Source organism: Oryx dammah, unplaced genomic scaffold, assembly GCF_014754425.2.
Source record: "Oryx dammah isolate SB20612 unplaced genomic scaffold, SCBI_Odam_1.1 HiC_scaffold_25, whole genome shotgun sequence".
NCBI classification, from domain to species: domain Eukaryota; kingdom Metazoa; phylum Chordata; class Mammalia; order Artiodactyla; family Bovidae; genus Oryx; species Oryx dammah.
Window position 1 is genome coordinate 68,896,731 of NW_024070209.1, and position 26,727 is coordinate 68,923,457.

The window sequence follows — 26,727 nt, forward strand, 5'->3', positions numbered from 1 at the left end:
CCTATTGTATAGCACAGGGAACTCTGCTCAATACTCTGTAATAACCTATGTGGGACAAGAATCTGAAAGAGAATAGATATAAGTATATGTATAATTGAATTACTTTGTTGTACACCTGAACCTAACACATCATAAATCAACTATATTCCAATATAAAGTAAACATTTTTAAAAATTTACTGAGTGCCAGCTATGTGACAGGAAAATTTTAAAAAACAAAATGAATGAACATGATTAACTCTATTAAATATTAAAACATATGCTCTTGCACAATAATAATATGGCATACCTGGAGAGGGAAAGTGACTCACTGGGCAGAGAGTGTGTTCAGTCATCTAATCACAGATCATTCCAGGGCCTGGAGTTTCTCTCACCACTGGGACTGAGATCTAGGAAGGGCAAGGGTCCCAGTGCAACATACAGGATGGAGATCAGATTTGGGACACTTTGTGACAATAACTACAGAATCAGACTTCTTGTCAACTGTGGGCTTCCCCAAACAAGTTGGAACTTGGTGTCTTAGTCCATTTGGGCTGCTATAATAAGAATATCATAGAGTTTGTAGCTTAAACAATAAAAATTTATTTCTCAGAGTTCTGGAACCTGAAAAGTCCAAAATCAAGGAGCCAGCAGATTTGGTGTCTGAGAGCCTGCCTCTGGCTCATAGGTGGCTGTCTTCTTGCTGTGTTTTCATAAGGGGGAAGGGGCAAGGGGCAAGGGAGCTCTCTGGGGTCTCCATTATAGGACACTAATCCCATTCATGTGGGCTCCTCTCTCATGACCTGTGTTCATCCCAAAGGCCTCACCCCCTAATACCATCATATTGGGGATTAGGTTTCATATATGAATGTTGTAGGGGTGCAACCATGCAGCCTATAGCACCTGTCAAGTACAACTTTGCTCTTAGAAGCACCAGGGCATGCTGTGAAAAACATGGCCTTCAGATCAAGCAAGATGATCTCTTTTATTACTTACAATCTGAGCTTCCTGGAGCAAGTCATTTTACCTCTCTGACCTGCAGAATGAAGGCACCTAAACCTGTGTGTTTGTTAGTCACTTAGTCGTGTCCGACACTTTGTGACCCTATGGACTGTAGCCTGCCAGGCTCCTGTCCGTGGGATTCTCCAGGCAAGAATACTGGAGTGGGTTGCCATTTCCTCCTCCAGGGGATCTTTCTGACCCAGGAATCAAACCTGGGTCTTCTGCATTGCAGGCAGATTTTTAACCACCTGAGCCACTAAGGAAGCCCCTCCATACATGTTGTTAGTGTTTAGTTGATAAGTCATGTCCGACTCTCTTGTGACACCATGGATTGTAGCCCGCCAGGCTCCTCTGTCTCTGGGATTGTCCAGGCAAGAATACTGAAGTGGGTTGCCATTTCCTTCTCCAGGGGTTCTTCCTGACTCAGGGATCGAACCTACATCTCCTGCTTGGCAGGCAGATTCATTCTTCACCGCGGGGCCACCAGGGAAACCCTCCTAAGCCCAGTGGACACCTAATAAGGAATAGCTATCACAATGTCCTGACAACGGGGTTGATACAAGGATACGCTCAAAATGTAGTTAAAGGTTAAAGTACTATCTCTACCTTTTCTTTCCTTTAACATTTAAATATCCACTTGCATTTTCTGCTCTTCCCCTTATACAACTTTTTGTTGTTTTATTTTTATTTATTTATTAGGCTGCACCATGCCGGATCTTAGTTCCCAGACCAGGGATGGAATCTGTGGTCCCTTCATTGGAAGCATGAAGTCTTAACTACTGGGCCTCCAGGCAAGTCCCCTATCTCTACTTTTTCTAATCAAAACTTCATAAGGCTAAATGATAGCATCGTTTTTGAGCTTAAGAAATGAGTGTCTATTATAGAACCAAACTGTCAAGGGACGAGCTAAGGCAATAATCAATCCCTTTACAGCAGTGCTTCTCTATACAATCATACCCATTTATAATAACTATTTTAATACTTTGTATTAGTCAAGGTTCTCCAGAGAAAGAGAATCAATAGGATATATATAGATATACAAGAGGAGACTTATTATGGGAACTGGCTCCTGTGATTATGGAGGTTGATCTGGAGAGTCAGAGCAGCTGGTGGGATAACTCAGTCCAGGTCTGGAGGCCTGAGAACCAGGAGCACTGATGTCTGGAGACAGGAGAAGATGGATGTCCCAGCTCAAGGAGAGAGAGGAAATTGCCCTTCCTTCACTTTTTTTTGTTCTATTCATGTCCACAAGGGATTGCATGGTGCCTGCCTGCACTGGTGAGGGTAGATCTTCTTCAAATGCTAATCTCTTCCAGAAACACCCTCACAGACACAACCAGAAACCAGCTAACTATCAGCTATCCTAGACATCCTTTAGCCCTGTCAAGCTGACACGTAAATGATTATGTGCCTCATTACAGTGTTGAAATTCATAATTATTAAAACCTATCTATGTGTATAATTTCAAAGAATTCAAAATAATACTCTGCAATAAAAAGGAGAAATAAAAAGCAACATGTAATATTACTTATATGTATGTAGTTCAATGTGTAGATGCTTAAGCACACTACATCAGAGGAAAAAAATGCCTTCCCTATATTTTCATAAGTCCCCAGGAGGGTGGTTCTGCCTCCTAGCCAGTTCTAAGGGCAAGTGAAGTAGGTATTAGGGATCAGCCAACTCCTGGTACACAAATCTTCACCCTCTCACCCCGTCAGATAGATGACTTCCCATCCCCAGCCCCTACGTTGACCCCAACACTAACAAGGAATGAGGTGAAGCATCCAGGATATGTTCTAGCCCTTTCTACCCTCCCCCACAAAGCCTCTCCAGGGCTGGGAAGATATAGCAGAAGATGTGGGAAGACCTTTGATACTCTGGGTTTCAGCCTCAGAGGAAAAGAGGGCCAGCAGGGCTTTCTGCTCTTTCCTGAGGACAGAAGAGAGCAGGGAGGTGGGCTTAGCTGTCTCACCCACCTCTCACCTCCCAGAAGGAACTAGGGACCTGCATTCTGACCCCAGCTGTCTCCAGCTTTCTGGGTGGCTCTCTCTTGGGTTAGCTGGCTGTGTGGTCCTTGGCTTCCCAGCTCTTCTATGGCTGGGGCAGACCCAGTTGACAGTTCCTTACTCCTTGAGGCTGGGCCTGGGTCTGCAAGTATGTGATGCGGTGGTTTAGTTGCTAGTATGTGCTGAGGGGTCCCAAAGCCTCCGGCACAAGGACAGTGTCGACTGCCTTCTTGCAGCAGGACTCTCTCACTGGCTGACCATGAGGCCACCACAAGGGTGCTCGCTGGCAGGGTGGGGCGCTGGGGTGCACCAGCACAGTAGAGGGAGCGAGGCCTATCACTTAGGGCAGGCTCTCTTTGGTCCTTTCTTCTCAGGAGCAAATGAGTCACTTGGATAAGACTACAAACATTTCCCCAAAAGAGGCCTCATGGTCAGAGCAACCCTGATCAGGGTCTTTGCTCAAGTCCAAGAGCTGGAGCTTCTCTGGCCACTGGGGAGCTATATTAAAGCCTGCCCAGGACTTGCTTTAAAGCTAGGGAGCAGGATTCTGAGCTCTTCTCTGGGGTTCCTAGCTACAGGGGCAGGGGGCCTGCTCTGAGCTGATTCCTGGGGCTGGCTGTTCCCCAGGGACCACCATCAGCTCCATCCCACAAGCAGGGGCCTGAGATGGCTGGCATGCTTCCTAGGAGGTCTGGCATTTCCTCTGGCCCAACTTTGGTGTGCCCAGTGCTTGAGGGGGGGAAAAAAAATGCCCACATAGCCAGATAAGATGGTCTAATGGTGTCCCCTGCTGGTCCTATGGAAGACCGCATGGATTTGCAGCCAGAAACACTGAGTTTCTCACTTGGGAGAGAAGACTGACGTTTTTTTTCTTTAAAGCACTGTATTAGGTAACTATTGCTGCAGAACTAATGAGTGGTTTAAAACAACAATGCTATTTCTATGAGTCAGGAATTTTGTTTGGCTGGGCACTTCTAGCTCTGGATCTCCCAAGGGGCTGTCATGAGATGTCAGCAAGCAACTCAGGGACTCACTTCTGCGGTGGTACATTCACATGCCTGGCAAGTTAGTGCTGGTTGTTGGCAGGCGGCCTCAGCACCTCTCCACGGGGACCTCTCCACAGCTGCTTGCCTGATCTCACAACAAGGAGACTGACTTACCCCAGAGCGAGTGATTCAAGAAGCTGAAGAGGAGGCTCAGATGGCTTTTATGACCTGGCCCTGGAAGTCAAACACTGTCACTTGCACAACAGTCACATGAACTCGCTGTGATTCAGTGTGGGAGTAAATGACATGAGGATATGAATTCCAGAAGGTGAGGATCCCTGGTGCCATCTTGGAGGCTGGCTACAACAAAAACCCACCATGTGCTAGGGTGTATGCAAATAATACGTAACAACCAGAGCATATGCAGTGCAATTACTGCATGCATCTTTTAGTTTCACTTAATTTCATAGCCATAGTCACCATCTGCAGTGATTTTGGAGCCCCCCAAAATAGTCTCTCACTGTTTCTATCATTTCCCCATCTGTTTGCCATGAAGTAATGGGACCACATGCCGTGATCTTAGTTTTCTGAATGTTGAGCTTTAAGCCAACTTTTTCATCCTCCTCTTTCACTTTCATCAACAGGCTCTTTAGTTCTTCTTCACTTTCTGCCATAAGGGTGGTGTCATCTGCATATCTGAGATTATTGATATTTCTCCCGGCAATCTTGATTCCAGCTTGTGCTTATTCTGGCCTGATATTTCACATGATGTACTCTGCATAGAAGTTAAATAAGCAGGGTGACAATATACAGCCTTGACGTACTCTTTTCCCAATTTGGAACCAGTTCATTGTTGCATGTCCAGTTCTAACTGTTGCTTCTTGACCTGCATACGGATTTCTCAGGAGGCAGGTCAGGTGGTCTGGTATTCCTATCTCTTTCAGAATTTTCCACAGTTTGTTGTGATCCACACAGTCAAAGGCTTTGGCCTTTGAAGTAGATGTTTTTCTGGAAAGCTCTTGCTTTTTCTATGATCCAGCAGATGTTGGCAGTTGATCTCTGGTTCCTTGTTCTTGTCTAAATCCAGCTTGAACATCTGGAATTTCATGATTCAAGTACTGTTGAAGCCTGACTTGGAGAATTTTGAGCATTACTTTGCTAGCGTGTGAGATGAGTGCAATTGTGTGGTAATTTGAACATTCTTTGGCATTGCCTTTCTTTGGGATTGGAATGAACACTGACCTTTTCCAGTCCTGTGGCCACTGTGGAGTTTTCCAAATTTGCTGGCATATTGAGTGCAGCACTTTCACAGCATCATCTTTTAAGATTTGAAATAGCTCAACTGGAATTCCATCACCTCCACTAGCTTTGTTCATAGTGAGTCTTCCTAAGGCCCACTTGACTTAACATTCCAGGATATCTGGCTCTAGGTGAGTGATCACACCATCGTGGTTATCTAGGTCATGAAGATCTTTTCTCTATAGTTCTTCTGTGTTTTCTTGCCACCTCTTTTTAATATCTTCTGCTTCTGTCAGGCCCATACCATTTTTGTCCTTTATTGTGCCCATCTTTGCATGAAATATTCCCTTGATTCCTCTGATTTTCTTGAAGAGATCTCCAGTCTTTCCCATTCTATTGTTTTCCTCTATTTCTTTGCACTGATCACTGAGGAAGACTTTATCTCCCCTTGCTGTTCTTTGGAACTCTGCATGCAGATGGTTATATCTTTCCTTTTCTCCTTTGCCTTGAGCCTCTCTTCTTTTTCAGCTATTTGTAAGGCCTCCTCAGACAACCATTTTGCATTTTTGCATTTCTTTTTCTTGGGGATGGTCTTGATCCCTGCCTCCTGTACAATGTCATGAACCTCCCCGTTCATAGTTCTTCAGGCACTCTATCAGATCTAATCCCTTGAATCTATTTATCACTTCCACTGTATAATTGTAAGGGATTTGATTTAGGTCATACCTGAATGGTCTAGTGGTTTTCCCTGCTGCTGCTACTGCTAAGTTGCTTCCGTCGTGTCCGACTCTGTGCAACTCCATAGATGGCAACCCACCAGGCTCCTCTGTCCCTGGGATTCTCCAGACAAGAACACTGGGGTGGGTTGCCATTTCCTTCCCCAATGCATGAAAGTGAAAAGTGAAAGTGAAGTCACTGAGTCATGTTGGACTCTTAGCGACCCCATGGACTGTAGCCTACCAGGCTCCTCTGTCCATGGGATTTTCCAGGCAAGAGTACTGGAGTGGGTTGCCATTTCCTTCTCTAAGTGGTTTTCCCTACTTTCTTCAATTTAAGTCTGAATTTGGCAATAAGTTCATGATCTGAGCCACAGTCAGCTCTGGGTCTTGGTTTTGCTGATTGTATAGAGCTTCTTCATCTTTGGCTGCAAAGAATAGAATCAATCTGATTTCGGTGTTGACCATCTGGTGATGTCCATGTGTGGAGTCTTCTCTTGTGTTGTTGGAAGAGGGTGTTTGCTATGACCAGTGCTTCTGCTTGCCTTTGCCCTACTTCATTTTGTACTCCAAGACCAAACCTGCCTATTACTCCAGGTAGCTCTTGACATCCTACTTTTGCATTCCAGTCCCCTATAGTGAAAAGGACATCTTTTTTGGATGTTAGTTCTAGAAGGTCTTATAGATCTTCATAGAATCATTCAACTTCAGCTTCTTCAGCATTACTGGGAACTTGTTAGAAATGCAAATTCTTGGGCCCCATCCCAGACCTGCTGACTCGGAAACTGTGCACAATATCAGGGCTCTGTGTCTTCACATAGCCTGCAGTTAGTTCTAATATTAACATGTGCTGAAGTCTGAGAAACACTGATGTATGTTAACTGCATCATCCCTGTGCTTGCTTTTCTGGAAGCCTACATTACTCCTGAGAATAGAACAATCCAACTGGCCACTGATCTCTGGCCTCTGCTCTGGCCCCTCTTGCTCTCCTTCTCGTCGGTCACTGCAGATGTGAGGCTCAGGAGGTCAGGTTCTGAAATCAGTATGCCTTAGAGGGAGATCCATGCCAGCGTCGTGTGTGTGTGTATGTGTGCCCATTTGTGTGCATGCAGATTTTTGACCTCTAGTAAAGCTGTGTGACCTTGACCTGTTAGCAGGTGTTTCCTTACCTGCAAATGGAGGTGATGATACACCAGTCACAGGTGTAAGTGCTTTCCACATACTACCTCACTTTATCCTCAGCACAGCTCTATGGAATCAGTACCATTATTATCCCCTTTTTAGAGACAAAGAAGCCAAGGCACAGAAAGGTTAAGAAACTTGCTCAGGGCACAGTTCTTAAGTGTTAGAACTGGGATTCTAGCACAGGCCCTCTGGCCATGGAGTCCTGGCTCTTAGGCAGTCTGCCTCCCAAGGCTCCTCCTATGAATAATACACGCAACCTCTAGCTCATTCTGCAGTGCTCTGTTGTGCGACATGCCTCACCTTAAATGTAACCTCTCTGCTACTTACAAAGAGAACGTGCCTTAGTCACGTCTCCTCTCCTGGTCCTAGTTTCCAAATGTTTAAAATGAGAGGATGGACTAGGTGAGGGATGTAAGCAGAAGCTCTGAAGGTACAAAGGATAAGCTGTGTTTGGCCAGCTACTCTAAGGTAACTTAAACCAAACATCTGTCTGTAAGTGGGGTATGTGCCCTTCAGTAGTCTTATACCCGGCCCACTTTCCTTATTTTAATGAGATATCTGGGATCCAGAGGCATCTGAGTTTGAGCTCACTAATTAGATAATGCCTAAATCAGAGTTCCTATGAGTTTACAATCCTTTCACCTTCACCTTTCTTCTACATCCAATTTAAAGAGCAGTTTAAGTTTACCTGCGATGTTTCTTGTGCAAAGGCTCTGAGCCCTGGTCCTGCCTTTCACTGTGATGGAAGTCCTCTACTTGGTATAGAGGTTGTCAGAGGTAAGCTGGTATTCTTCTTTTCTCCATGTGCCCTGAAAATGCTGATTTACATTTGCTTCTGGAAGGGAGACAGAGGAAGCTTTAGAATGTAAGGTTAATCCAATTTCAGAATCCGTTGCACATGGAAGGATAATTTCTGTTATTCACATTTAATATGGGAGGTTTCCTCTTTTCAAACTTAGAACTTAATCAATTGGAAGAATGAAGGCCTTTTATTCTGCTTTATGAGCTTGTGCGTCCCTATGTTGAATGCCTTCATTTCCTGCGGCAGAACACATCCTGTACTGATAGAGTGGCTTTGAGGCTTTTTACTGGGCTTTGCAAACATCCTTCATAAGGCTTCTGGCAAGTGGGTGCCAGGTGTTGCTGACTAACAACTAGCATATTGCCTGACACATGTAACAGGCAAATATTGCTGAATATGGAAAAATGTATGAGCAAATACTTTCTAGCAACTGGAGCCTACACTAGTTAAATAATCCATTGAACCTCACTCAGTTTATAGGAATATATTTTATTTTTAGAATACTGCATGGCTTACAGTTTTCACACATGTTCTCTGGAAATTAGTTTCCATATTTTAAAGTTGAGGAAATGAAGCTTCAAGAAGTTAACTAACTTCAAAGTCACACTGTGATGTTTCTATGACCTCAGGTTGTCAAGACCAAAATAAAAGCCATTATAAAGAAAGTTGTTGGAAAAAATTTGAAGTTGTGTAAGCTAAAACTTTAGATACTAAAAGAAACACAGCAGAAAAAAAAAATCACTTATCAACACAAAACAGGAAACAATATTAGTTTGTATGCTGCTGCTAAGTCACTTCAGTCGTGTCACTCTGTGTGATCCCATAGACAGCGGCCCACCAGGCTCCCCCGTCCCTGGGATTCTCCAGGCAAGAACACTGGAGTGGGTTGCCATTTCCTTCTCCAATGCATGAAAGTGAAAAGTGAAAGGGAAGTCACTCAGTCGTGTCCAACTCTTCGCGTCCAGGCAAGAGTACTGGAGTGGGGTGCCATTGCCTTCTCCAACTGTTTGTATAGTAATTCATAGTTTCTAGGGTATTTTCTCACATATAATCTGATTTGGCCCTCCCCACAATAATTCAGCTCCACCAAAGTAAAATCTCTCCTTGCTTCAGTCCAGCTGATTATTAACAGTAACAGACCGCCTCCTGTTACTCTTCTCCAGGGCAGGTCAGGCTGGCACGTAAGTACTGAATATCCTGTGTACTTCTGCCACCTACTGGTGCTTTTCTGGTAGCATGGATTTCAGCTGATTTTATGTTAACGTTTTTTATTCAGTGGGACCACTGGACTATTTTATTACTCAAGTCCTTAAATATACCCCACCCCACCCCCCCATCTTTGAAACTCATTTTCTAAGGAGCCTACTCTGAAACAGGACCTAAGACTTAATTAGGAAGGGGATGGAAACACTTGTGACTCCTTTTGGCATACTAACAGCTTTCAGAAATGCCTCTGAGCCCCTTCCAGTTGGCTTGGAAGCTGGGGAAGAGAGGGAGTTTAGTTAGGGACATAGAATACTCATGGACTTTCATGCTTTCATAGTGTTGCCTCCACTTGCCCAGCATTTTCTGGGATGGCTACAAGGTAGTCAGCAGATTAGCTGAGAAGGTGATGTGCCAGTTGTTGACAGCTTACTCCATGGCTCCTCAAGAGTTAACGGAAGAGGAATGAAATTTTGGGGAGAGCTGAAGCCAACTTCCTGACTCACGGGCACACCAGTGGGGTTTCTCAAACTGCACCAATCCCTAAAAACTTCTGGTCAATACCTTTTTCAAAGCCGGGCTTTGCTCTGGATACAAGTTTTTAAAATTAGACAAAATTTGTCTGTATTTTGCTAGAAATCTGGGGATGAGAGACAACTTGTTCATCTGTAGAGCATATTGCCAGAGTAGTACTGAAACAAGATGATTTCGTATATAAACGATTTCTCACAATCTTATTATAGCAGTAATGAGAGACAGGCTGAGGCAAACACTGGAGAAAGAAAGTTGGATTTGAAAAGTAACTAGTGGAATTTTAGTGAATATTCTTGTAGTACTCTTTTCAAAAAGTAATGTTGTCTGACAGGGGTTGGGGGTGGAAATGGGAAATGAAGGTTTTAAAATTTTTATCATTGAGGCTGTATTTAATGAACTTTTAACCTTTTCCTTCTGTTCCATGGTGGGAGAAAAATAGCTTTGATGATTTTTGAAAGTGTCTATTGTAGCAGATTATAAAAGATTTCTTACGGTGAAAGGTCAAGACAGTAACATTTGATAAATAGCAGATTTCATGCCCTAATTTGCTTAAAGGTTTAGCAGTACATATCAAGACCAGGAAGGAGTTATAAACTTTGAGAGCATTCCAGTCATTCATTAATTTAGGGTAAAGGTTGGGAAGTGTTGTTCAGGATTATTGAAAACAAACATATACTAGTTATTCCAAACATTTGCATGATACTTTACAGGTTTTTAGGCCATATATCTCACTATTTTCTAACCAGAATCACTTAAGATAGGGCTTTTCATAATCCATACTTGAGAAAACTACGGTTCAGAGGTTAAGTCACATACTTTCCAGTCACACAGCCAATAAATCACAGCACTGATGGCTGGTCCTTAAAGTCCAGTGATCTTTCTAGAAACTCTTTCCCAGAGACTTTTCCTCTCCTTATATGTTTATCTATTGTGCTTAACTGTTTTAAAAAGCCACTGTTTTCAAAAAATCAGGTGGAAACTGTCATAATCTGTTTTTTCTTAGTCATACTTCTAAGTCTGTGGGCCCCCTGTGATAAACACCTACTTTTACCAAGTGGTAACACAACTATACACTGTTTAGATAACCCTTTGAGATTAGTGATTCTCATGTAATAGGAGATAGGTTATCTTTGTGGTTTGGTAAAATATCTGATTTTTTGGCTCCAGCTCAGAGACCAATCCAGTTTCAGGGGAGGGAATGAAGACATAATTCACTGTTAACAAGCCCCCAAGAGGTCAAAATGCATATGATTTTAAAAAACAAATACGTAAAGCGATGCCCAGGATCACAGAACCCTTAATAGTGCTTTGAAATGTATGTATTTTTTTCCCTTAATATGGAAGTTTCAATTTGGGAAATACAAATATTTTAAAATATAGAAGCCATACAATTCATATCCAATTTACAGTAAGTATCCATGCTAACTTCTCTTAGTTCTGCTTCTAATAGATACCTTCATATCATTGTAATGTGCTACCCTAACAGGAGTCTTTCAGTTTAATCTTGCTCTATTCTCAATTCACATCTTTCCAAGATCAGAAGTAAGAGTTTTGGTTTTATATGGCTCCTGGAAAGCCAGTGTTAAAGACAGACATGCAATTAATTACTATATCTGTTTCAACTGTGAGATATTTTTAACTGTTCTAAAAATGAACCCCATAATGTCTCTGAATATTTTACAATTGGTAGCTTTTATAACCTGCCTGACCAAAAATTACCTGTGAACTGATATAGGCCTAGGCTAGGGCCCAGACTTTGCATTTAAACACCCCATATGACCTTTATGAATATGTAATTTAGAAAAGTTAATTATTGATATAGCTATTTTCTCCTCCAGTATCAAAACAGCCACTCACAATTGTAACTTAAATTATTACATAATTACTAAAAATTTTAAACCTGGAATACTCACTTTAGGATGTATTCACACTTCAGTAAGCCACTCATTATATAGTATACTCACCTGTATCTGGTTAACCTTCCCCCCTTCCCACAACAAAATCATTCCCATTAGCGGTTTCCCATCTCAAGTCAACAGTGCTTACTTTTCTGTAAACAATCCAATCTGACAGGATCCTCCACATTGCTCTTTGTTTTTGCTTTTTTTTTCACCAAAGGAAGTTTTTAAAAGGAAGGGCAGAGAGAAACATGCTATGGTACCTGGTGCAGTCACCTAAAAGTTAACCTGGTGCTATAACACTTTTATTTGTTCATATACACTAGAACTATAGTTGCTAGTGTCTGAGGCAAAAATCATCTCAGAGAAGTTAATATTGGTAAATTCAATATTTCCAATTGTAAATTAGGTAGAATTAACTAAACCATAATGTCACCTAATCACTGCCTACTGAAAAAAGCAATAGCTACTCAAAGGTATGATATACGTGTTCATAGATTAAAAATTAAGATGATCACTAGGAAAAAGGTCAGTGGAAAATAAGTAGCAGTTTTGCACCAATGCAAGACAAAATATACTTTATTGTGACAGCAAATGCACATAGTGCTATAGGTAAGGCATGCTACTAGCAGTCTGCATATAATCAAAGGCCAGTATGGAAATGAATGGGAATCAATGCTGTTTCTTAATGCTTGAAGATTTAGTCCATGGTGAAGGAAAGAGAAGAATTTGTGTCCATATATCTCAAATGCAGTATTATACACCTACCAAATCAAGAGACATATGCCTCTAACCAAGAGCCCAAAGGCAAATAAGAGAAATCCTAACTGTACTCAGAAGTCACTTCTAATATCAATAACAGGATGACTTTGCCAATTAATTTAGGACAAATTTCATCTTCAGACAGAGATTATATTTTTAATCATAACATTCACTGCTATAGAACCTAGAAATTGAGCAAGCAGCCATTCATTCATTCATTGAAGTATTCAGCCAATTTTAATGCCATTTATTTCACCAGAAACAAATACTAAAATACCTAGAAATGGTTTGGATAAAGAAACATTTACACTTTAATATTTCTTAATGCTGTAAATTTTGGGCTCAAATAACCCCTGAGTCAAATTTGATCCCTATCAACTTGAAGGGACCAAGTACAGTTTCGATTTCAACACCTAAACTTCTGAAGGAAGATCTGAGAAAATAATGCTAGGAGATCTAAATCCTTTGATGTAACTATCAGGCTCTACAGACTTGTCAAAATCAATGCAAAACTGAAAAGGATATGCTGAAATGCTTTGCAAAGCAGTATTTTTAGATAGGCTGCTTCACTTCCCTCCGTTTAAAACACATGCAGAAGAAATGCTTTCTGCATGAATGCACACAGACATTCTGTTCAGTTGTTTTCTAAATACAATATTGTGGATTTAAACAGTATGCTTTAATTTAAACAAAGAAGTATCTTATATACAGTCAATTTGGTTTAAGAGATGAAAAGAAACACTAGTATGACAATTACTTATCAAATACTCTGCTCTTTTGAAAGGTGATTGTAAAAGCAACACAGGACCAAAAACATCCAACTATTACTTTATTTATATTACTATGCTTAAGTTACATGGAAAAGACAACCAAGCAGTTCTGCCCCATATCAGGAAAGTTTCCAATTAACACCAATTATGTGGTGACAAATAACTAGGAATGGTGACATCTTTGGGTCAAGACTGACAAGGAAGAATGGGCTCTGATGCTACGGTTCATCTCCAACAAGAATATGGCACAATGGCCAGCACAAGCAATACTAACACTGAACCTTTAGCGCTGGTCACAAATTCGGATCTCTTCTCTGAAGCTAGCAAATCAAGTGAAATAACTGGTTTTTTTTAAAAAGTCTTAAAATGAAGCCCAAATAAATTTAAAAACCATGCTCTTGACACATTTTCCTTTCAAAATTTACATAAAATACGTTTCACTCTTAATAGCCCAGATTTTTTTCCTCACATAGCCCACCATGTAGCTGCAGATAGACTATTCTGCCTCAAGATGTAAACACAGGGGGGAAAAAAAAAGGCATCTGCATAATATTCTCTCTACACACTGCTGTTGGATGGAAAATAGAAAATTAAAAAAAAAAGGAAAGAAAGGAAGGTTCCATCATAGATTCTCACAACCTCTTGTTCCGCAGTTCATGAATCCGACTCTGATGCTAAGGTGACAGTGTATGTAAGTAGATTTTTGTTTTCAGTGAAGGAGACCTGGGAAAAGATGGATTTCTCTCTTTTTCTTCAAGAGTTATCAGATGGTACATGCTCCTCAAAGCCCTCACTTTCTCGAACTAGAGCGCGTTCCAGGATCACACGACCTTCTTTATAACGCTGGCTGTCTTCAGTGGCAAACTCATAGATCCATCCCAGTTTGCTATTGCAGTTTTTGCAGCTCACATCTCGAACCATGTGGCGGCCAGTGAGCATGACCCGATCTTGAACTTCACTATACTGTAGGTTAACTACCTAAGAAACACAGGAAAACAAAATTGCAAAGGCATGTAAGTTATCTGCCAAAAATGGTACACAACATTTCTGTTGGTGAAAGAACAGCAACTTCAGAAAAGCAGATAGCAGTTGTCAAACCTGCAACACGCTTTCCAAGAGCTATTTTGACAAATTGCTGGGACAGGTAAACACCTGTACTGAACGGGATATGTAATGCAATCATGTATTATTCTAAGTCACCCTATTTATATACATTAGTTATGCTTCTATGTTATAGTGAAGAGTCCTTAACTTGAGTCATAAAATGTAGGTCTCGGGCCAACTGTTATAATTAACCATTCAATGCTGAGTGTAGACAAGGCTACCAATACAGAAGAACCTAGTATACGACAGGTATTCCATAAAGAGACGTTTGTAAAATGTGTTTCTGAAACAATTTTATCTACTAACAGACTGGGGGTAGGTTGTAATATATGGATTTCAAGTGGGTTCAAAGAATCTATGGAAGAATTTCCAATGACTCTGAACATGGAGGATTCCAATAATCCTCCATGCTTCATTTTTCTGTAAAGAGCCAGATATCTTTGGCTTTGAAAAGGGCTATCTGGTCTTTGTTATAGCTATTAAGCTCTGCTGTGGTAGCACAAAAGCAGCCATAGATAATACACAAACGAATAAACATTGTTGTGGTTCATTAAATTTTACTTACAAAAGCAGCCTGCCATGGTGTGCCAACCCCTGCTCTATACCTAAATAAAGATCAAGATGTATATACACTATCAATTCTTTCAGAGAAAATACTTGTTTCTAAATGGTAGAGGGGGGTGTCCCCTGGGGAAGTTTAAGTGGAATATCTAAGAACAGTACCTTGGACTAGTTCTGTAGTTCAAGGGTATTTGGACTATATAGAAATTCAACTTTGCTAGTACCCATGAGACTCCAGGAGGCAGAATCACATCAACCAATTTGAAAGCAAGCCAGAAATGAGAGAAAGAGGCAGACTACATATTAATCTGTAAGTCAGGAAACACTTCGGCTAGCAAACTATTAGCCAAATCATAATCAGAAAGAAGAATGGTAAATTAGAGCAGGAAGTTAGTTAGATGATCCTTATTCCCTTGCACTGTCAAACTACAACAGCTTAATGCAGCTATCTCTCCCTGTAAGGGTAAATTAGTGTTATGGGGGTGTTTCAGTCTCTTCAATAGTCCGTGAAGTCACTACCACATTCTTACCCTGAGTGTCTCCTGAAGCAATGGAGACCACCCTTATCATCACATAATCTTTAAAACTCTCAAGCCTAAAAATCACAGTCTAGTAATGCTTTCCTGAAGTCCCAAAGACAAACTAGCAGGCAATTTCTATGGAGTGCAGCTCTCATTCTGAATCTTCTTGGCATCTCCATGTGCTAAGGGGTATTCTGGTATTACTATCAAATGTATCCACTGAACCCAGTGAGGAAATGAAACGAGTTTTCCCCACAAACCTTGTTAAAAAGAAATGCTCTGCCAGTGGCGCCTGTGAACCGAGTGGAGATGAGTTCTGAACGGTTGGTCAGGATCGTATCGCAGTTTGCACAGGAAAACAGACGGGTACCACCGATATGATCAAGGAAAATCCTGCCCATTTTTATAGCTGAAGCTCTAAAAACCTGGGAACAGATAAAAAAGGACAAGAAATGCATTATGATTTTTTAACTTGTTAGGATCTACTTGGTGGTGTCACAGAGAACCATTTATATACACATATATGATCTCTTCATAGTACTTAATACATGAAATAGCTGACTCTGAATGAAAGGATCCAAAGTTCATACATGGACCAAACAAACAGGCAAACTCAAGCTAAGAACACTTCAGAAGCAATGAGTCAAGAAAGTAAATATTCTCACTAGGAAGGCCAAAGAATATCCCTTCTCTTTTGATTGATATGAAAACGGCAAGAAGGCAGTGTACAATATCAAACCAAATGATCAGAAACACCAGCAGAGAGGTGAGAAAAAAGGTTTAGCACAGAGTTAAGTATACATTCTGGAGAAGTGGGAACCCACTCCAGTATTCTTGCCTGGAGAATCCCATGGACAGAGGAGCCTGGGGGGCTATAGTCCATGGGATCACAATAGAGCTGGACACGACTGAGCAACTAACCAGTATATACTCTGAGTATCTGAAATTTGAGAAAGACTTACTAGACGAGAGTGTGTGACCTGGCTTGAGAGCACGGGTGCGGTCACCAGTGCGTCCACAACCATGAGAGTGACGGCACTAAGCTGCTAAGCCTGAGGCTGTGGAGCGCTGTACTAGATGCTCTGTTGTTGCTGTTCAGTCGCTAAGTTGTGTCCGACTCTTTTGTGACCCCATGGCCTGTAGGGCACCAGGCTCCTCTGTCCATGGGATTTCCCAGGCAAGAACACTGGAGTGGGGTGTCGTTTCCTTCTCCAGGGGATCTTCCTGACCCAGGGACTGAACCTGCGTCTCCTGCACTGGCAGGCGGGTTTTTATCACCAAGCTACTAGAGAAGCTTTACTTATTTCAAAATCCACAACAACTCTGTGAGGTTGTCGCCTCCAGTTCATAGATTATTCAAGGTTACTAACTGATCAAAGGTCACACAGCTTTCAAGTACAGAAACTCATGATCAGAATATGGCTCACTCAAGTCAAAGCCAAAATTTTTCCATTACTCTAACACTGACTCCTCTAAGAAGAGGACATACAAGATGGTCTAGGCTGGCATAAGGCTAGGAAAATAAGAACAGAGAAGAGCAAGATGAGCTGTTATTATATAACTTACTATATTTAAGAAAGTCTTTTGATTCAATAAATCACAGAAGTCCTGAAACATTGGGAAAAAAGCTCTGAATCCAACTTCTGAAACAAGGATAATCACACTCCAATATTTTAAAAGTTAATACATGCAACTTCTCAAATTCACTGCAGTTAATCTCCCAAAACAGCACGTTTTTAGAGATCTAGGTATAATCAAGAATACACTGTAGCTTTTCATTTTGAAAAGAATTTATTCCTTCATGTAGTGATCATCTCCTGTGTTTCAAATATTTAATATTATTTGTCTTTAAAACGCCATGCAGAGCTGATACAGCTACTGCTACGGAAAAGAAATATGTAGAATCCATGTGCAATCCAGTGTCATCTTAAACTTGGGGAAATTCCATTACAAAGTAAAAAGAAAATTCCATTTCTTCTAACATCTGTCAACTTCAGCCATAGGCAGTTTTAATGTCATCAGAAATGTGACATTTCTGTCACCAGGATAATTATGACTCCCACTAAATACTATGATATTAAAGTTTAATAAGTAATGAAAAACAAATAGTAAATATACTACAATTTATAGCTAGTAAACAAGAGTGTCAACGAATAAACCCTGGGTAAAAACATAAGACTTAGAAAATGACATTTAGCTTTATTGATTATATTTCTGCAAAACAACAATAAAAGACTTGCTGCCTATTGTTTTAGTCTTTAGGATAGCATTACTTTTCCCAGATGCCTAAGAACACAGTATTTGTTACACGAAGCTCAAAGGGTGCACATCTGACGCCTGCTGGCTGAATTCATTTGATGGCATAGGAACACAGCAGTGAACAAAACCACCCCTCCCACACCAAAACATCAGTGTTCAATTTGGCCCAGGGTTTTTAATTTTTAATAAAAAACAGTTGAGAATCATTTAAAATTTGAGAGATTTCATTAACAGCCTGTTCTGAGCCTTTCTTTTTAAACAATGGGGAGAGCTGGCAACACAGGACATATATTCTCATATGGCAACAACTGGCTAGAGTTGAGAGGTGCCTTCAACTCTTCCCGCAAGGCCATTTCGTTTGCTTTTTATCTATTTTGTGCCACATAATTACTTCACCTGTTAGACATCTGAGTTTATGACTCCTGATCCAAATTAAGCATTCAATGAGCCTGTGAGTAGTTGGTTTCGGTCATGTTTCTTACTACCATTCATTTACAGAAAGGAATCACCAGCAGGGTTTTATGGTAACACCTCTGAAGACGTACTCCTCAGTCTTTATTTCTCTAAAAATTAGTATTTGTGCGGTCATTTATCCTCCAGCTTGGGCTTCCAATGTTTCTTCAAACTTTTAAATATAATATTCATCTAAGTTACTTCAACAATAATTCAGGAATAACCAGATATTTTTGACTTGACTGATAGTAGATGCAATACTACCGAGGAAAATATTCTGAACTTCAAAACAAACTCTCCCTATACCTTCTGCCTATATTGTTCTATCTTTGGTTCAGTATTAATAGCTGTGACCATTTGCTCACTACTGGATACAGGAAAACTATTTCTAAATGGGGTAAATAGATTTAACATCATGCTTTCTCTTTCCTGCTTCAAATTCAGACTATTTTTAACTTTTACCCAACTATTTTTACTGAATTCAGTTACATGATTCATTACAAGACCAAAAATATCTCTACAGACTCACTATTCCTAGTTGTGGTTGCCATGTATATAGAGTTCTATATATGTATATAGAACTGTAAATGTAGTTCTCATTTGCCAAGAGATAAGCTACAATGCCAGAGAATCTATCAGAAGTGAGCAAAACACCGCTTACTGTCAAAGGTCTCTGGAACACAGAAAAACCTTCGCAGGCCATTGAATTTCATGTTAGGCCTTCACTTCGCCAGGCCAGGAGTGCAACTTGGTGCTCATTTCACCGATGCGTACTCAGGAGACTGACGGCAAGCACACTGGCACTGCACCACAGAAGGGGAAGGTCACTTAAAAGCTATGGCAAAACAGCTGAATTAGGTTTCTCTGGATCTAGGCACTCCAGTACTCTTGGCTGGGAAATCCCATGGGCAGAGGACCCTGGTGGGCTGCAGTCCATGGGGTTGCGAAGAGTCGGACACAGCTGAGTGACTTCACTTTTACTTTTCACTTTCATGCACTGGAGAAGGAAATGGCAACCCACTCCAGTGTTCTTGCCTGGAGAATCCCAGGGACAGGGGAGCCTGGTGGGCTGCCGTCTATGGGGTTGCACAGAGTCAGACACGACTGAAGTTGCAGCAGCAGGCAATATATTGAACTCTGCCTGAGACTTGATATTTAGTATCAACATCATATGGGACACTGCATTCAGGACTTCACTATCACATTCAACCTTAACAATTTCTTAGTAGGTATGTATTACCCTACTTTTATAGAGGAAGACACAAAGGCTGTAACTTTATGAAACTGGCCAAGCTGCGACCTGAACTAAATTCTGCTCCAGCTCTTTTAACCCCACCTACTCTCTAGTGACCGGAAGAGACAGCCAAGTTCAGTCTTTCTTCCTCAGCTTTCTCACACCCATCTCCTGCCTCCACGCTGAGCCGCCTACCTTCCCTAACTTTGCTGGTGGCAACTCTAATCCCTCTCCTAAACTAGAAACCCTGGCAACTTCTTTAAGAAACTGCAAAATTGAGAAGACCTAAATCACTTTTCAAGGTCTTTCTTCCCCATTCTTCATCAATAACTTAGTTCCCATTCTCATCACTTCTAGAGCTATGAAAGTAAGGTACTTCAGCCTTATGTACTTATAAAAGGCATGCACTTCAGACACCCCTTTCTAAGAGCTTATACAGAGCTTATCCTGTCAGGAAGTTTTTACCTGATAGGATAGTATATAGCTCATTCTTTAAAAACAATTTTCTTAAAGGAATAATTGACATAAAATTTGGCCACTGTTGTGTACAAATGAATGATTTTTAGTAAATTTACAAAATTGTGCTACCATCACCACAAACCAGCTTTTTAGAATATTTTCATCACCTCCCCAAATCCCCACAAACCCTTCCACAATCAATCTCCTTCTAATTGTTTTTACATCCAAATTATTTCCCAGGTTATGTACACACTGTTGTGTTTAAAATGGATAACAAAGACTTGTTATATAGCACATGGAACTCTGCTCAGTGTTATGTGCCAGCCTGAATCAAAGGTGGGTTTGGGGGAGAATAGATACATGTGTATGTATTGCTGAGTTCCTTCGCTGTACACCTGAAATCACAGCATTGTTAACTGGCTATACCCCAATACAAAATGTTTAAAAATAAATAAATTAAAAAAAAACTAAATTACTTCCCAGGTATGCTAATCACCTTGCTTGGACTTTAAAGAGTAACAGTATTTTCAGGGACACATTTGTAAAATATCTTAAGTGTGAGCTGCTTTCACAGATGACTAACGTTCTCTGTGTTGATTCTGAGAGCACTTATTGTGCTTAAGTAATGTCTGCTTTGGAATCAGTGTTGAAGTTCAAGTTTATAACCAAAATTCTGCCAAATCTTTGGTTCTGTGTTAAAGACCAGTTGACCATATTTATGTGGGCCTGTTTCTGGGCTCTCTATTCTGTTCCACTGATCTATTTGTCTATTCCTTCACCAACACCATACTGTCTTGATTACTGTAGATATATACTAAGTCTTGAAGTTGGGCTTCCCTTGTGGCTCAGCTGGTAAAGAATCTGTCTGTGAAGCGAGAGACCTTGGTTCGATCCCTGGGTTGGGAAGATCCCTTGGAGAAGGGAAAGGCTCCCACTCCAGTATTGTGGCCTGGATAATTCCATGGACTGTATAATCCGTGGGATCGCAAAGAATAAGACACAACTGAGTGACTTTCACTTTCTTTCTATACTAAGTCTTTAAGTTGGGTAGTGTCAGTCTTCTGACTTAATTCTTCTCTTTCCATATTGTGTTGCCTCTCCTGGGACTTCTGTTCTCTATAGAAACTTTAGAATCAATTTGTTGAGATATTCACAAAGTAACTTGCTTGAATTTTGACTGAGATTGCACCAAATCTACAGAACAAGTTGGAAAAAATGACATCTTGACAACATTGAGTCTTCCTATCCATGAACACACAAATTCTTTCCATTTATTTAGTTGTTCTTGATTTCATTCATTAGTTTTATATTCCTCACATAGATCTTGTACACATTGTTAGATTTATACCTAAATATTTCATTCTGGGGGGAATGCTAATGTAAATGGTACTGCATTAATTTCAAATTTCACTTGTTCACCACTGGTGCCGATTTACACATCACACACACATATACACATTAACAAATATGATACCTTGTTCATTAGTCTGGCTTATTGCTGAATATTTTCTTTAAAAGCAAGGGTCAGAAAACTAAGGCCTACAGGCAATAATCAGCTCACCACCTGTTTTTGTATGGCTCGCAACATAAGAATGCTTTTTATATCTTAAGATGGTTGGGGAAGAAACACCAAAAGACTATTTTTGTGACACATGAAAATTACATGAAATCCACATTTCAGTGGCCATACATAAATTTTTATTGGAACACAGCCAGACCCATTTGTTGATACTTGGCTGCTCTTTCAGTATAATGGCAGAGTTTGAGTAGTTGCTACTGAAACCTTACGGCCCACAAAGTTCACAATATTCACCATCTGGCCCTTGAAAGAAAGTGCACTGACCCTTGTTGAAAAACTTGTTCACACAGCAAAAGAGCTCTTCATTTAGAAAGCAGGCAATCTTAGAAAAAAAGGAAACTTGGTTGGCATTCAGGTTTAAGGATCAACAAGAATATCTGACACAATCAATTTAGTCCCACTCCCATTTTCTTCATGGGTTTTCAAACTAAAGTCTTCAACTTTCTGTAGCAAGTTCAGCATGTTGAAGATCAACAATACATAGATTATAAAAACAGATAGTATAACCAGCTGCTGCCTCCTCCTCTCTCCACCCCCAAGATTTAAACAATGAATCCCAAATACTGGAACTCTGGGTTCAAATCTTAGCTTTGCCACTTAAAAGCTGTGTAAACTTTGGGTAAGGTATCCTCACTTCAGTTTCTTCATCAATAAAACCGTGGTATCCGTATTCATCTCTGAGTTGTGGAAATTAAATGGCACTACACTGAGAACAGTGCCTGGCACACAATAAATGCTAAATAAAGGTAAATCTAGTAAAACTAGATTATCTTCTTCAACATTCTCCACCCTAACCTCCCTCTATTACAGATGAGGAAAGCAAGATTCAGAAAGAAAATCAAATCAATAACAATTTAATTAACTAGCTTCATTTCTTGTTAACCATGACCAAGTGACAGAAATGACACGCAGAAGGAAAGCTAGAAACTTCTGAAGCATCTCAAATTCTTAGTATCATAATTCTAGGTCTTAAAATAGGCACTTACCCTCCCTGTAACTAATAATCCAGTTCAGATTCAATCCTGGCAAGCAGAATTTACAGAAGGAAGAATCACACTTCCCAGCCCTAAAAATACCAGGGAGGGATCTCTAAGAACCCTCTGGTAGGCAAACACCCAGTTCACAGACTCTGTGTTTTTTTTATTTCCTCAGGGCAGTGCCACAGACAACAGAACACACAATCCACCCAACTCTATCACTGGACAGGTAAGAGGGGCTTTCCCAGTACGCTAGGAGTTGGTGGGTAAATGCAAGATGCAAAGATTCTCTCCTCCAGGGACTTGAGTGTGCAGGAGCCTAGTGCAGAAAGGGTTAAAGGAATCTGCCCTTCCAGGAGAGGCTGTGTGTTGCAAAAGTCTGGCTAAAACTGAAACTTGTGAAAACAAGCTGGTATATCTAGTTTTCAGTCTCCTCCCTCTCCAAAACAAAAGGAACAAAACCCAAAGACAGCCCTTGGCTGACTACTATAATTAACACTTAATCTCTACTGTAATCTCATCAACTATTTCATACTGATTTATGATAAGTTCTACTGAAAACCTACAAGAGAAAATAATAAATTGAGTTTGATCCATAAAACCAATTCTCCAACTTTTGTACAAAATATTCACCAAGCCAAGGTTTTGGTGAAACAAGCTATGCTTTCCTCTAGTTCTCTTCTAAAACGTGACCAGTTTAGTTGGCTGTTTCAAATGACATTCTAGTTGTGGCATCAGGTCTTCATTTGACAGTAACTTATATTTTTCTTTTTGCTCTCTAAATAATGTCTTGTTGTTAAATGTTTTCCAAGTTTATTATGTTTCTACAATTCTGTTTAGTCATCGCTTGAAAATAAGACTAGTCATGTAACTCGGTGAGTCAGCTAAACAATCTGAATTGGTAATCTCCCCAAAACAGTTTTTGGCAAGACAAACTCAGGATCTCTCTACTTTGTTGTGATGCAATACCATGAGTCAAAAAGTCTCTAATTGGATGGACTGGAGTGTAGTTCAACCGTCTGGTTTCCTGATTCACGTGTAAAGTAGCAAGTTTCATGTCACTGCTAACTTCAGTTCCTACACCACCAGCATTACTATACAGGATTACCAGAGAAACTGATACTGGTTTATACAACCATTTAGGCACTATGATACTCTCAGCAGGATTATACTCAGTAGGACCATCTTCACATCTCAATATTTAGGACTAGCTTCATGTCTCATGGACTGTTTTTTGGAGGGTAGCAGCTAGTTTAATCTCACATTTAGACTTAATTTTGGCCTTATTTCCCTTCCTTTTTTATTTTCTAAACCTTTTTTTATCCTCTCCTACCACTTAAATAAAGCAAAGGCAACTAAACCTAGGCAAAGGTCCTCAAGGATCCAACCAGATATTTCAGATGTAGCAACATATATTTTGTATGTTGTTAAAATCCAATTTAGGTTCCTGTATAGAGTTAAATAACTTACTTAAGCACATTTCATCAACATGCTCTCCTATAGATAAGATGGCTGCCAGATATAAACTTAAAACAAAACATGCGCCGGCCCCCCCACCCTCCCTCCACCTCCAAAGCACCCCGCCTGTATTGGGCCTTGAGCTGGGTGAGAACGTGCTAAAGGAAGACACTGGTCACTTCCAAACAGCATGACGTTTGCTTAGTATTCTAGTACAAAAGTGAAAGTCCCTTAGTTGTGTCCCACTCTTCACAACCCCATGGACTATACAGTCCATGAAATTCTCCAGGCCAGAATACTGGAGTGGGTAGCCTTTCCCTTCTCCAGAGGGCTTCCCTGATAGGTCAGTTGATAAGGAATCTGCCTACAATGCAGGAAACCCGTTTGATTCCTGGGTTGGGAAGATCCCCTGGAGAAGGGATAGGCTCCAATATTCTCCGGATTCCCTTGTAGCTCTGCTGGTAAAGAATCCGCCCGCAATGAGGGAGACGTGGGTTCCATTCCCGAGTTGGGAAGATCCCTTGGTGAAGGGAAAGGCTACATCTCTGAGTTGGGAAGATCCCCTGGAGAAGGGAAAGGCTACCCGCTCCAGTATTCTGGCCTGGAAAATTCCAAATACAGTCCATGGGGTCGCAAAGAGCCAGACACTTCCGAGCGACTTTCCCTTTCTAGTACAAAGTACCAAATTCCTTTAGCTCCACCTTCTCACCATTTGTAAAGCCTCCAGGCCTTTTTTTCTCTCCTAAGCCTCTGTTTGCCCAATAGCAATCCAAAGCCTCTTCATTTTCTAGGTCTAATCAATACCAATCCACTTTATATAGAACGCTTCCTATTTCATTTTCATTTTTCATTGTCCCATTTTTGAACTCTCATAACACTCATTTCATAAATTACTAATATTTGTTCCCCTTCATTTCCCTAAGGCTTTTTACTAAAAATCATTAGTTTCTAGAGAAAAGTTGGCAATTTCTTTTCAATTTCCTTATCATCTAACACACAGTACAAGTATGCAATAAACTTTTAGAAAAAGATTACACCAAGACACTTCTCATCGGGCACAAATATGTACCCTGGATACACTGCATACATTTTGGGTCATCTTTCTTGGAACATAGGAGCTACACTGTATGTGTGAGTGCACAAAGTTAGCTAATACTCTATTATCCTCAGTTATTTCACTAGCAAGTCTAACTTTCCGAAAATACAAGGTCAGCCTAAGATTACTTTGTTTTCCATCTGTCAAGGAGATCTGCAATAAAAATCCTTAGACTACCAACAGGGCTCTGTAAACAGAAAAAATTTAAAAATAAATAAGCTGTACGCCTTCCCAGACCCTCCCTGAAACAGAAGACTAATAGATGTCGGAATAAAACAGATCTTTGTAGTATTTCAGTTTTCCAGCTTCCGCTGTCCTCAACACTCATTGTCCTACCTACAAGTGCAAAATAAACGAGCCAGAGCGTGCCTACCGCCCTACGAACGAGGAAAGGAAGGATGCAGCTCGCCGTGGGGACCGCAGGCGATCCCCGCGCCGGGTGTGAACAGCCGCAGACGCCCAGGCCCCGAAGCCCCGGCTGGCCCCAGCTGATTGCCGGCACGTGACGCCGCGGGCCAATCGGGAGGGGACGGGGCCCGAGCGCGGCGCGGCCCAGCCTCCTCCCGCACAACAAACAGGGGCCGGAAACAGCTGAGCGGGCCGCCCCGCGGCCAGGGTCGCCCGACGGCCGCCCAACAGTCGCGCCACGCCCTCCAGTCAAGCGGGCGGGGACCCCTCCCTCGGCCTGGGGTCTCCTGGGGCGCAGGAGGGCAGGGTGGCGGGCATCCAGCCTTTGCGGGACAGCAAACAAAAGCCACCACAGCCACACCGCCAGTGGCAAGTGCCAGCCGACTGAGGATGTGGCCCTTCTGAAGAACGGCCCACGCCGTGGCGTTATTACGGCCGCATATTTCAGAGTTTAGACTTCACTTCGTGGCCCCCGCAGAGACCTCCGCGACGCGGAGCCCGGGGCGCGCCCCCGACGCTGCGGCGGGGACGCGGACCGTGGGGGCGGGGCAGCCGAGGCTGTGGGGTCGCCGGCCAAACTGCCCGCGGACGCGGGGCCTGTGGCCCCGGCCGCGATGTGCAGGGCCTCCGAGGCTGCGCCGGGGCTGGAGGGCGCGGGCGCCAAGCTGGGGGTCGCGGCTGTTGCGATCGCGCCAGTCGCCCGGGTTGCGCGGCGGGGGCGGGCCGACGGCGGCCGCCGCGCCTGGGCCTCACAAAGAGGAAACAGGCCAGCTCGTCAGTCCGCAGCCCCGGCACCAGGGCCCGCCCTGAGGGGCGAGGGTCGGTCGCGCTAGGACCCCCGAGGGGGCGCGGCGAGGAAGAGGCACTTCCTGCCTGGGCCCCCCGCCCTGGGCCCATCCCAGAGTGTTTCGAAGCCTCCGATCCGGAGGGGAGCCTCAGCCCCTACCCGGCCCCGAACCCACTCCCCGCCCGCCGCACTCACCCGGAGCGGCTGTGAAGTCGGCGGCCGCCTGCGGCTCTTCGCTTCTCAGCTGGGATGAAGCCCCTTAGCCACCAGAGTCTTCAGGTTTAGTCAGGCCCTGGCCTTGGCCCCGCCTCTCCCTGGTTTGGCCTCAACGTCAATCACCCGGTGTAGCTCCGCCCCTCGAACAGTCGGCTCTTCGGGTTGGTCCAGAACGCCTTTCATTTCTAGGCCCCGCCCTCCCCCGGGTATCCTGCCCCTTCCGCTAGGCCCCGCCCCTTCTCTGGCGCACCCTCCCCCACTCCTGCTCCAGTCTGCGTCGAGGCCCACCCCTCCCAGAAGCCGCAAGACCCGGGGCAATCTCCCTGCAGCTCGCCCCGCCCCTGATCCAACTCCCAGGACCCGGACAGCCAATCAAAGAGGCTAACTCTGCCCACTCTCCCGAGGCAGCCAATGTGGAGAGACCTAAGATCCACCCTGCTTCCCAGCTGAGAGCACACAACATAGCGTCCACGTGAGTCAGCTTCTTAAAGGAGACTGCCCAGCCTTTCTAACAGAGGCAGCTGTGCGACATCC

The 26,727-nt window shown here is 42.4% G+C and overlaps 1 protein-coding gene across 1 annotated transcript; it reads right to left on the reverse strand.

Annotated features, from left to right (window-relative positions):
- Window positions 1-11,763: 11,763 nt before the first annotated feature.
- On the reverse strand, window positions 11,764-26,495 carry YPEL5 (yippee like 5). The gene is made up of 3 exons (XM_040224149.1): window positions 26,173-26,495; window positions 15,528-15,692; window positions 11,764-14,059 (listed from the first exon to the last, which is right to left on the reverse strand). The coding sequence occupies exons 2-3, from the start codon at window positions 15,666-15,668 to the stop codon at window positions 13,835-13,837; spliced, it is 366 nt and encodes a 121-aa protein (XP_040080083.1). The 5' UTR covers window positions 15,669-15,692; window positions 26,173-26,495; the 3' UTR covers window positions 11,764-13,834.
- Window positions 26,496-26,727: the final 232 nt, after the last annotated feature.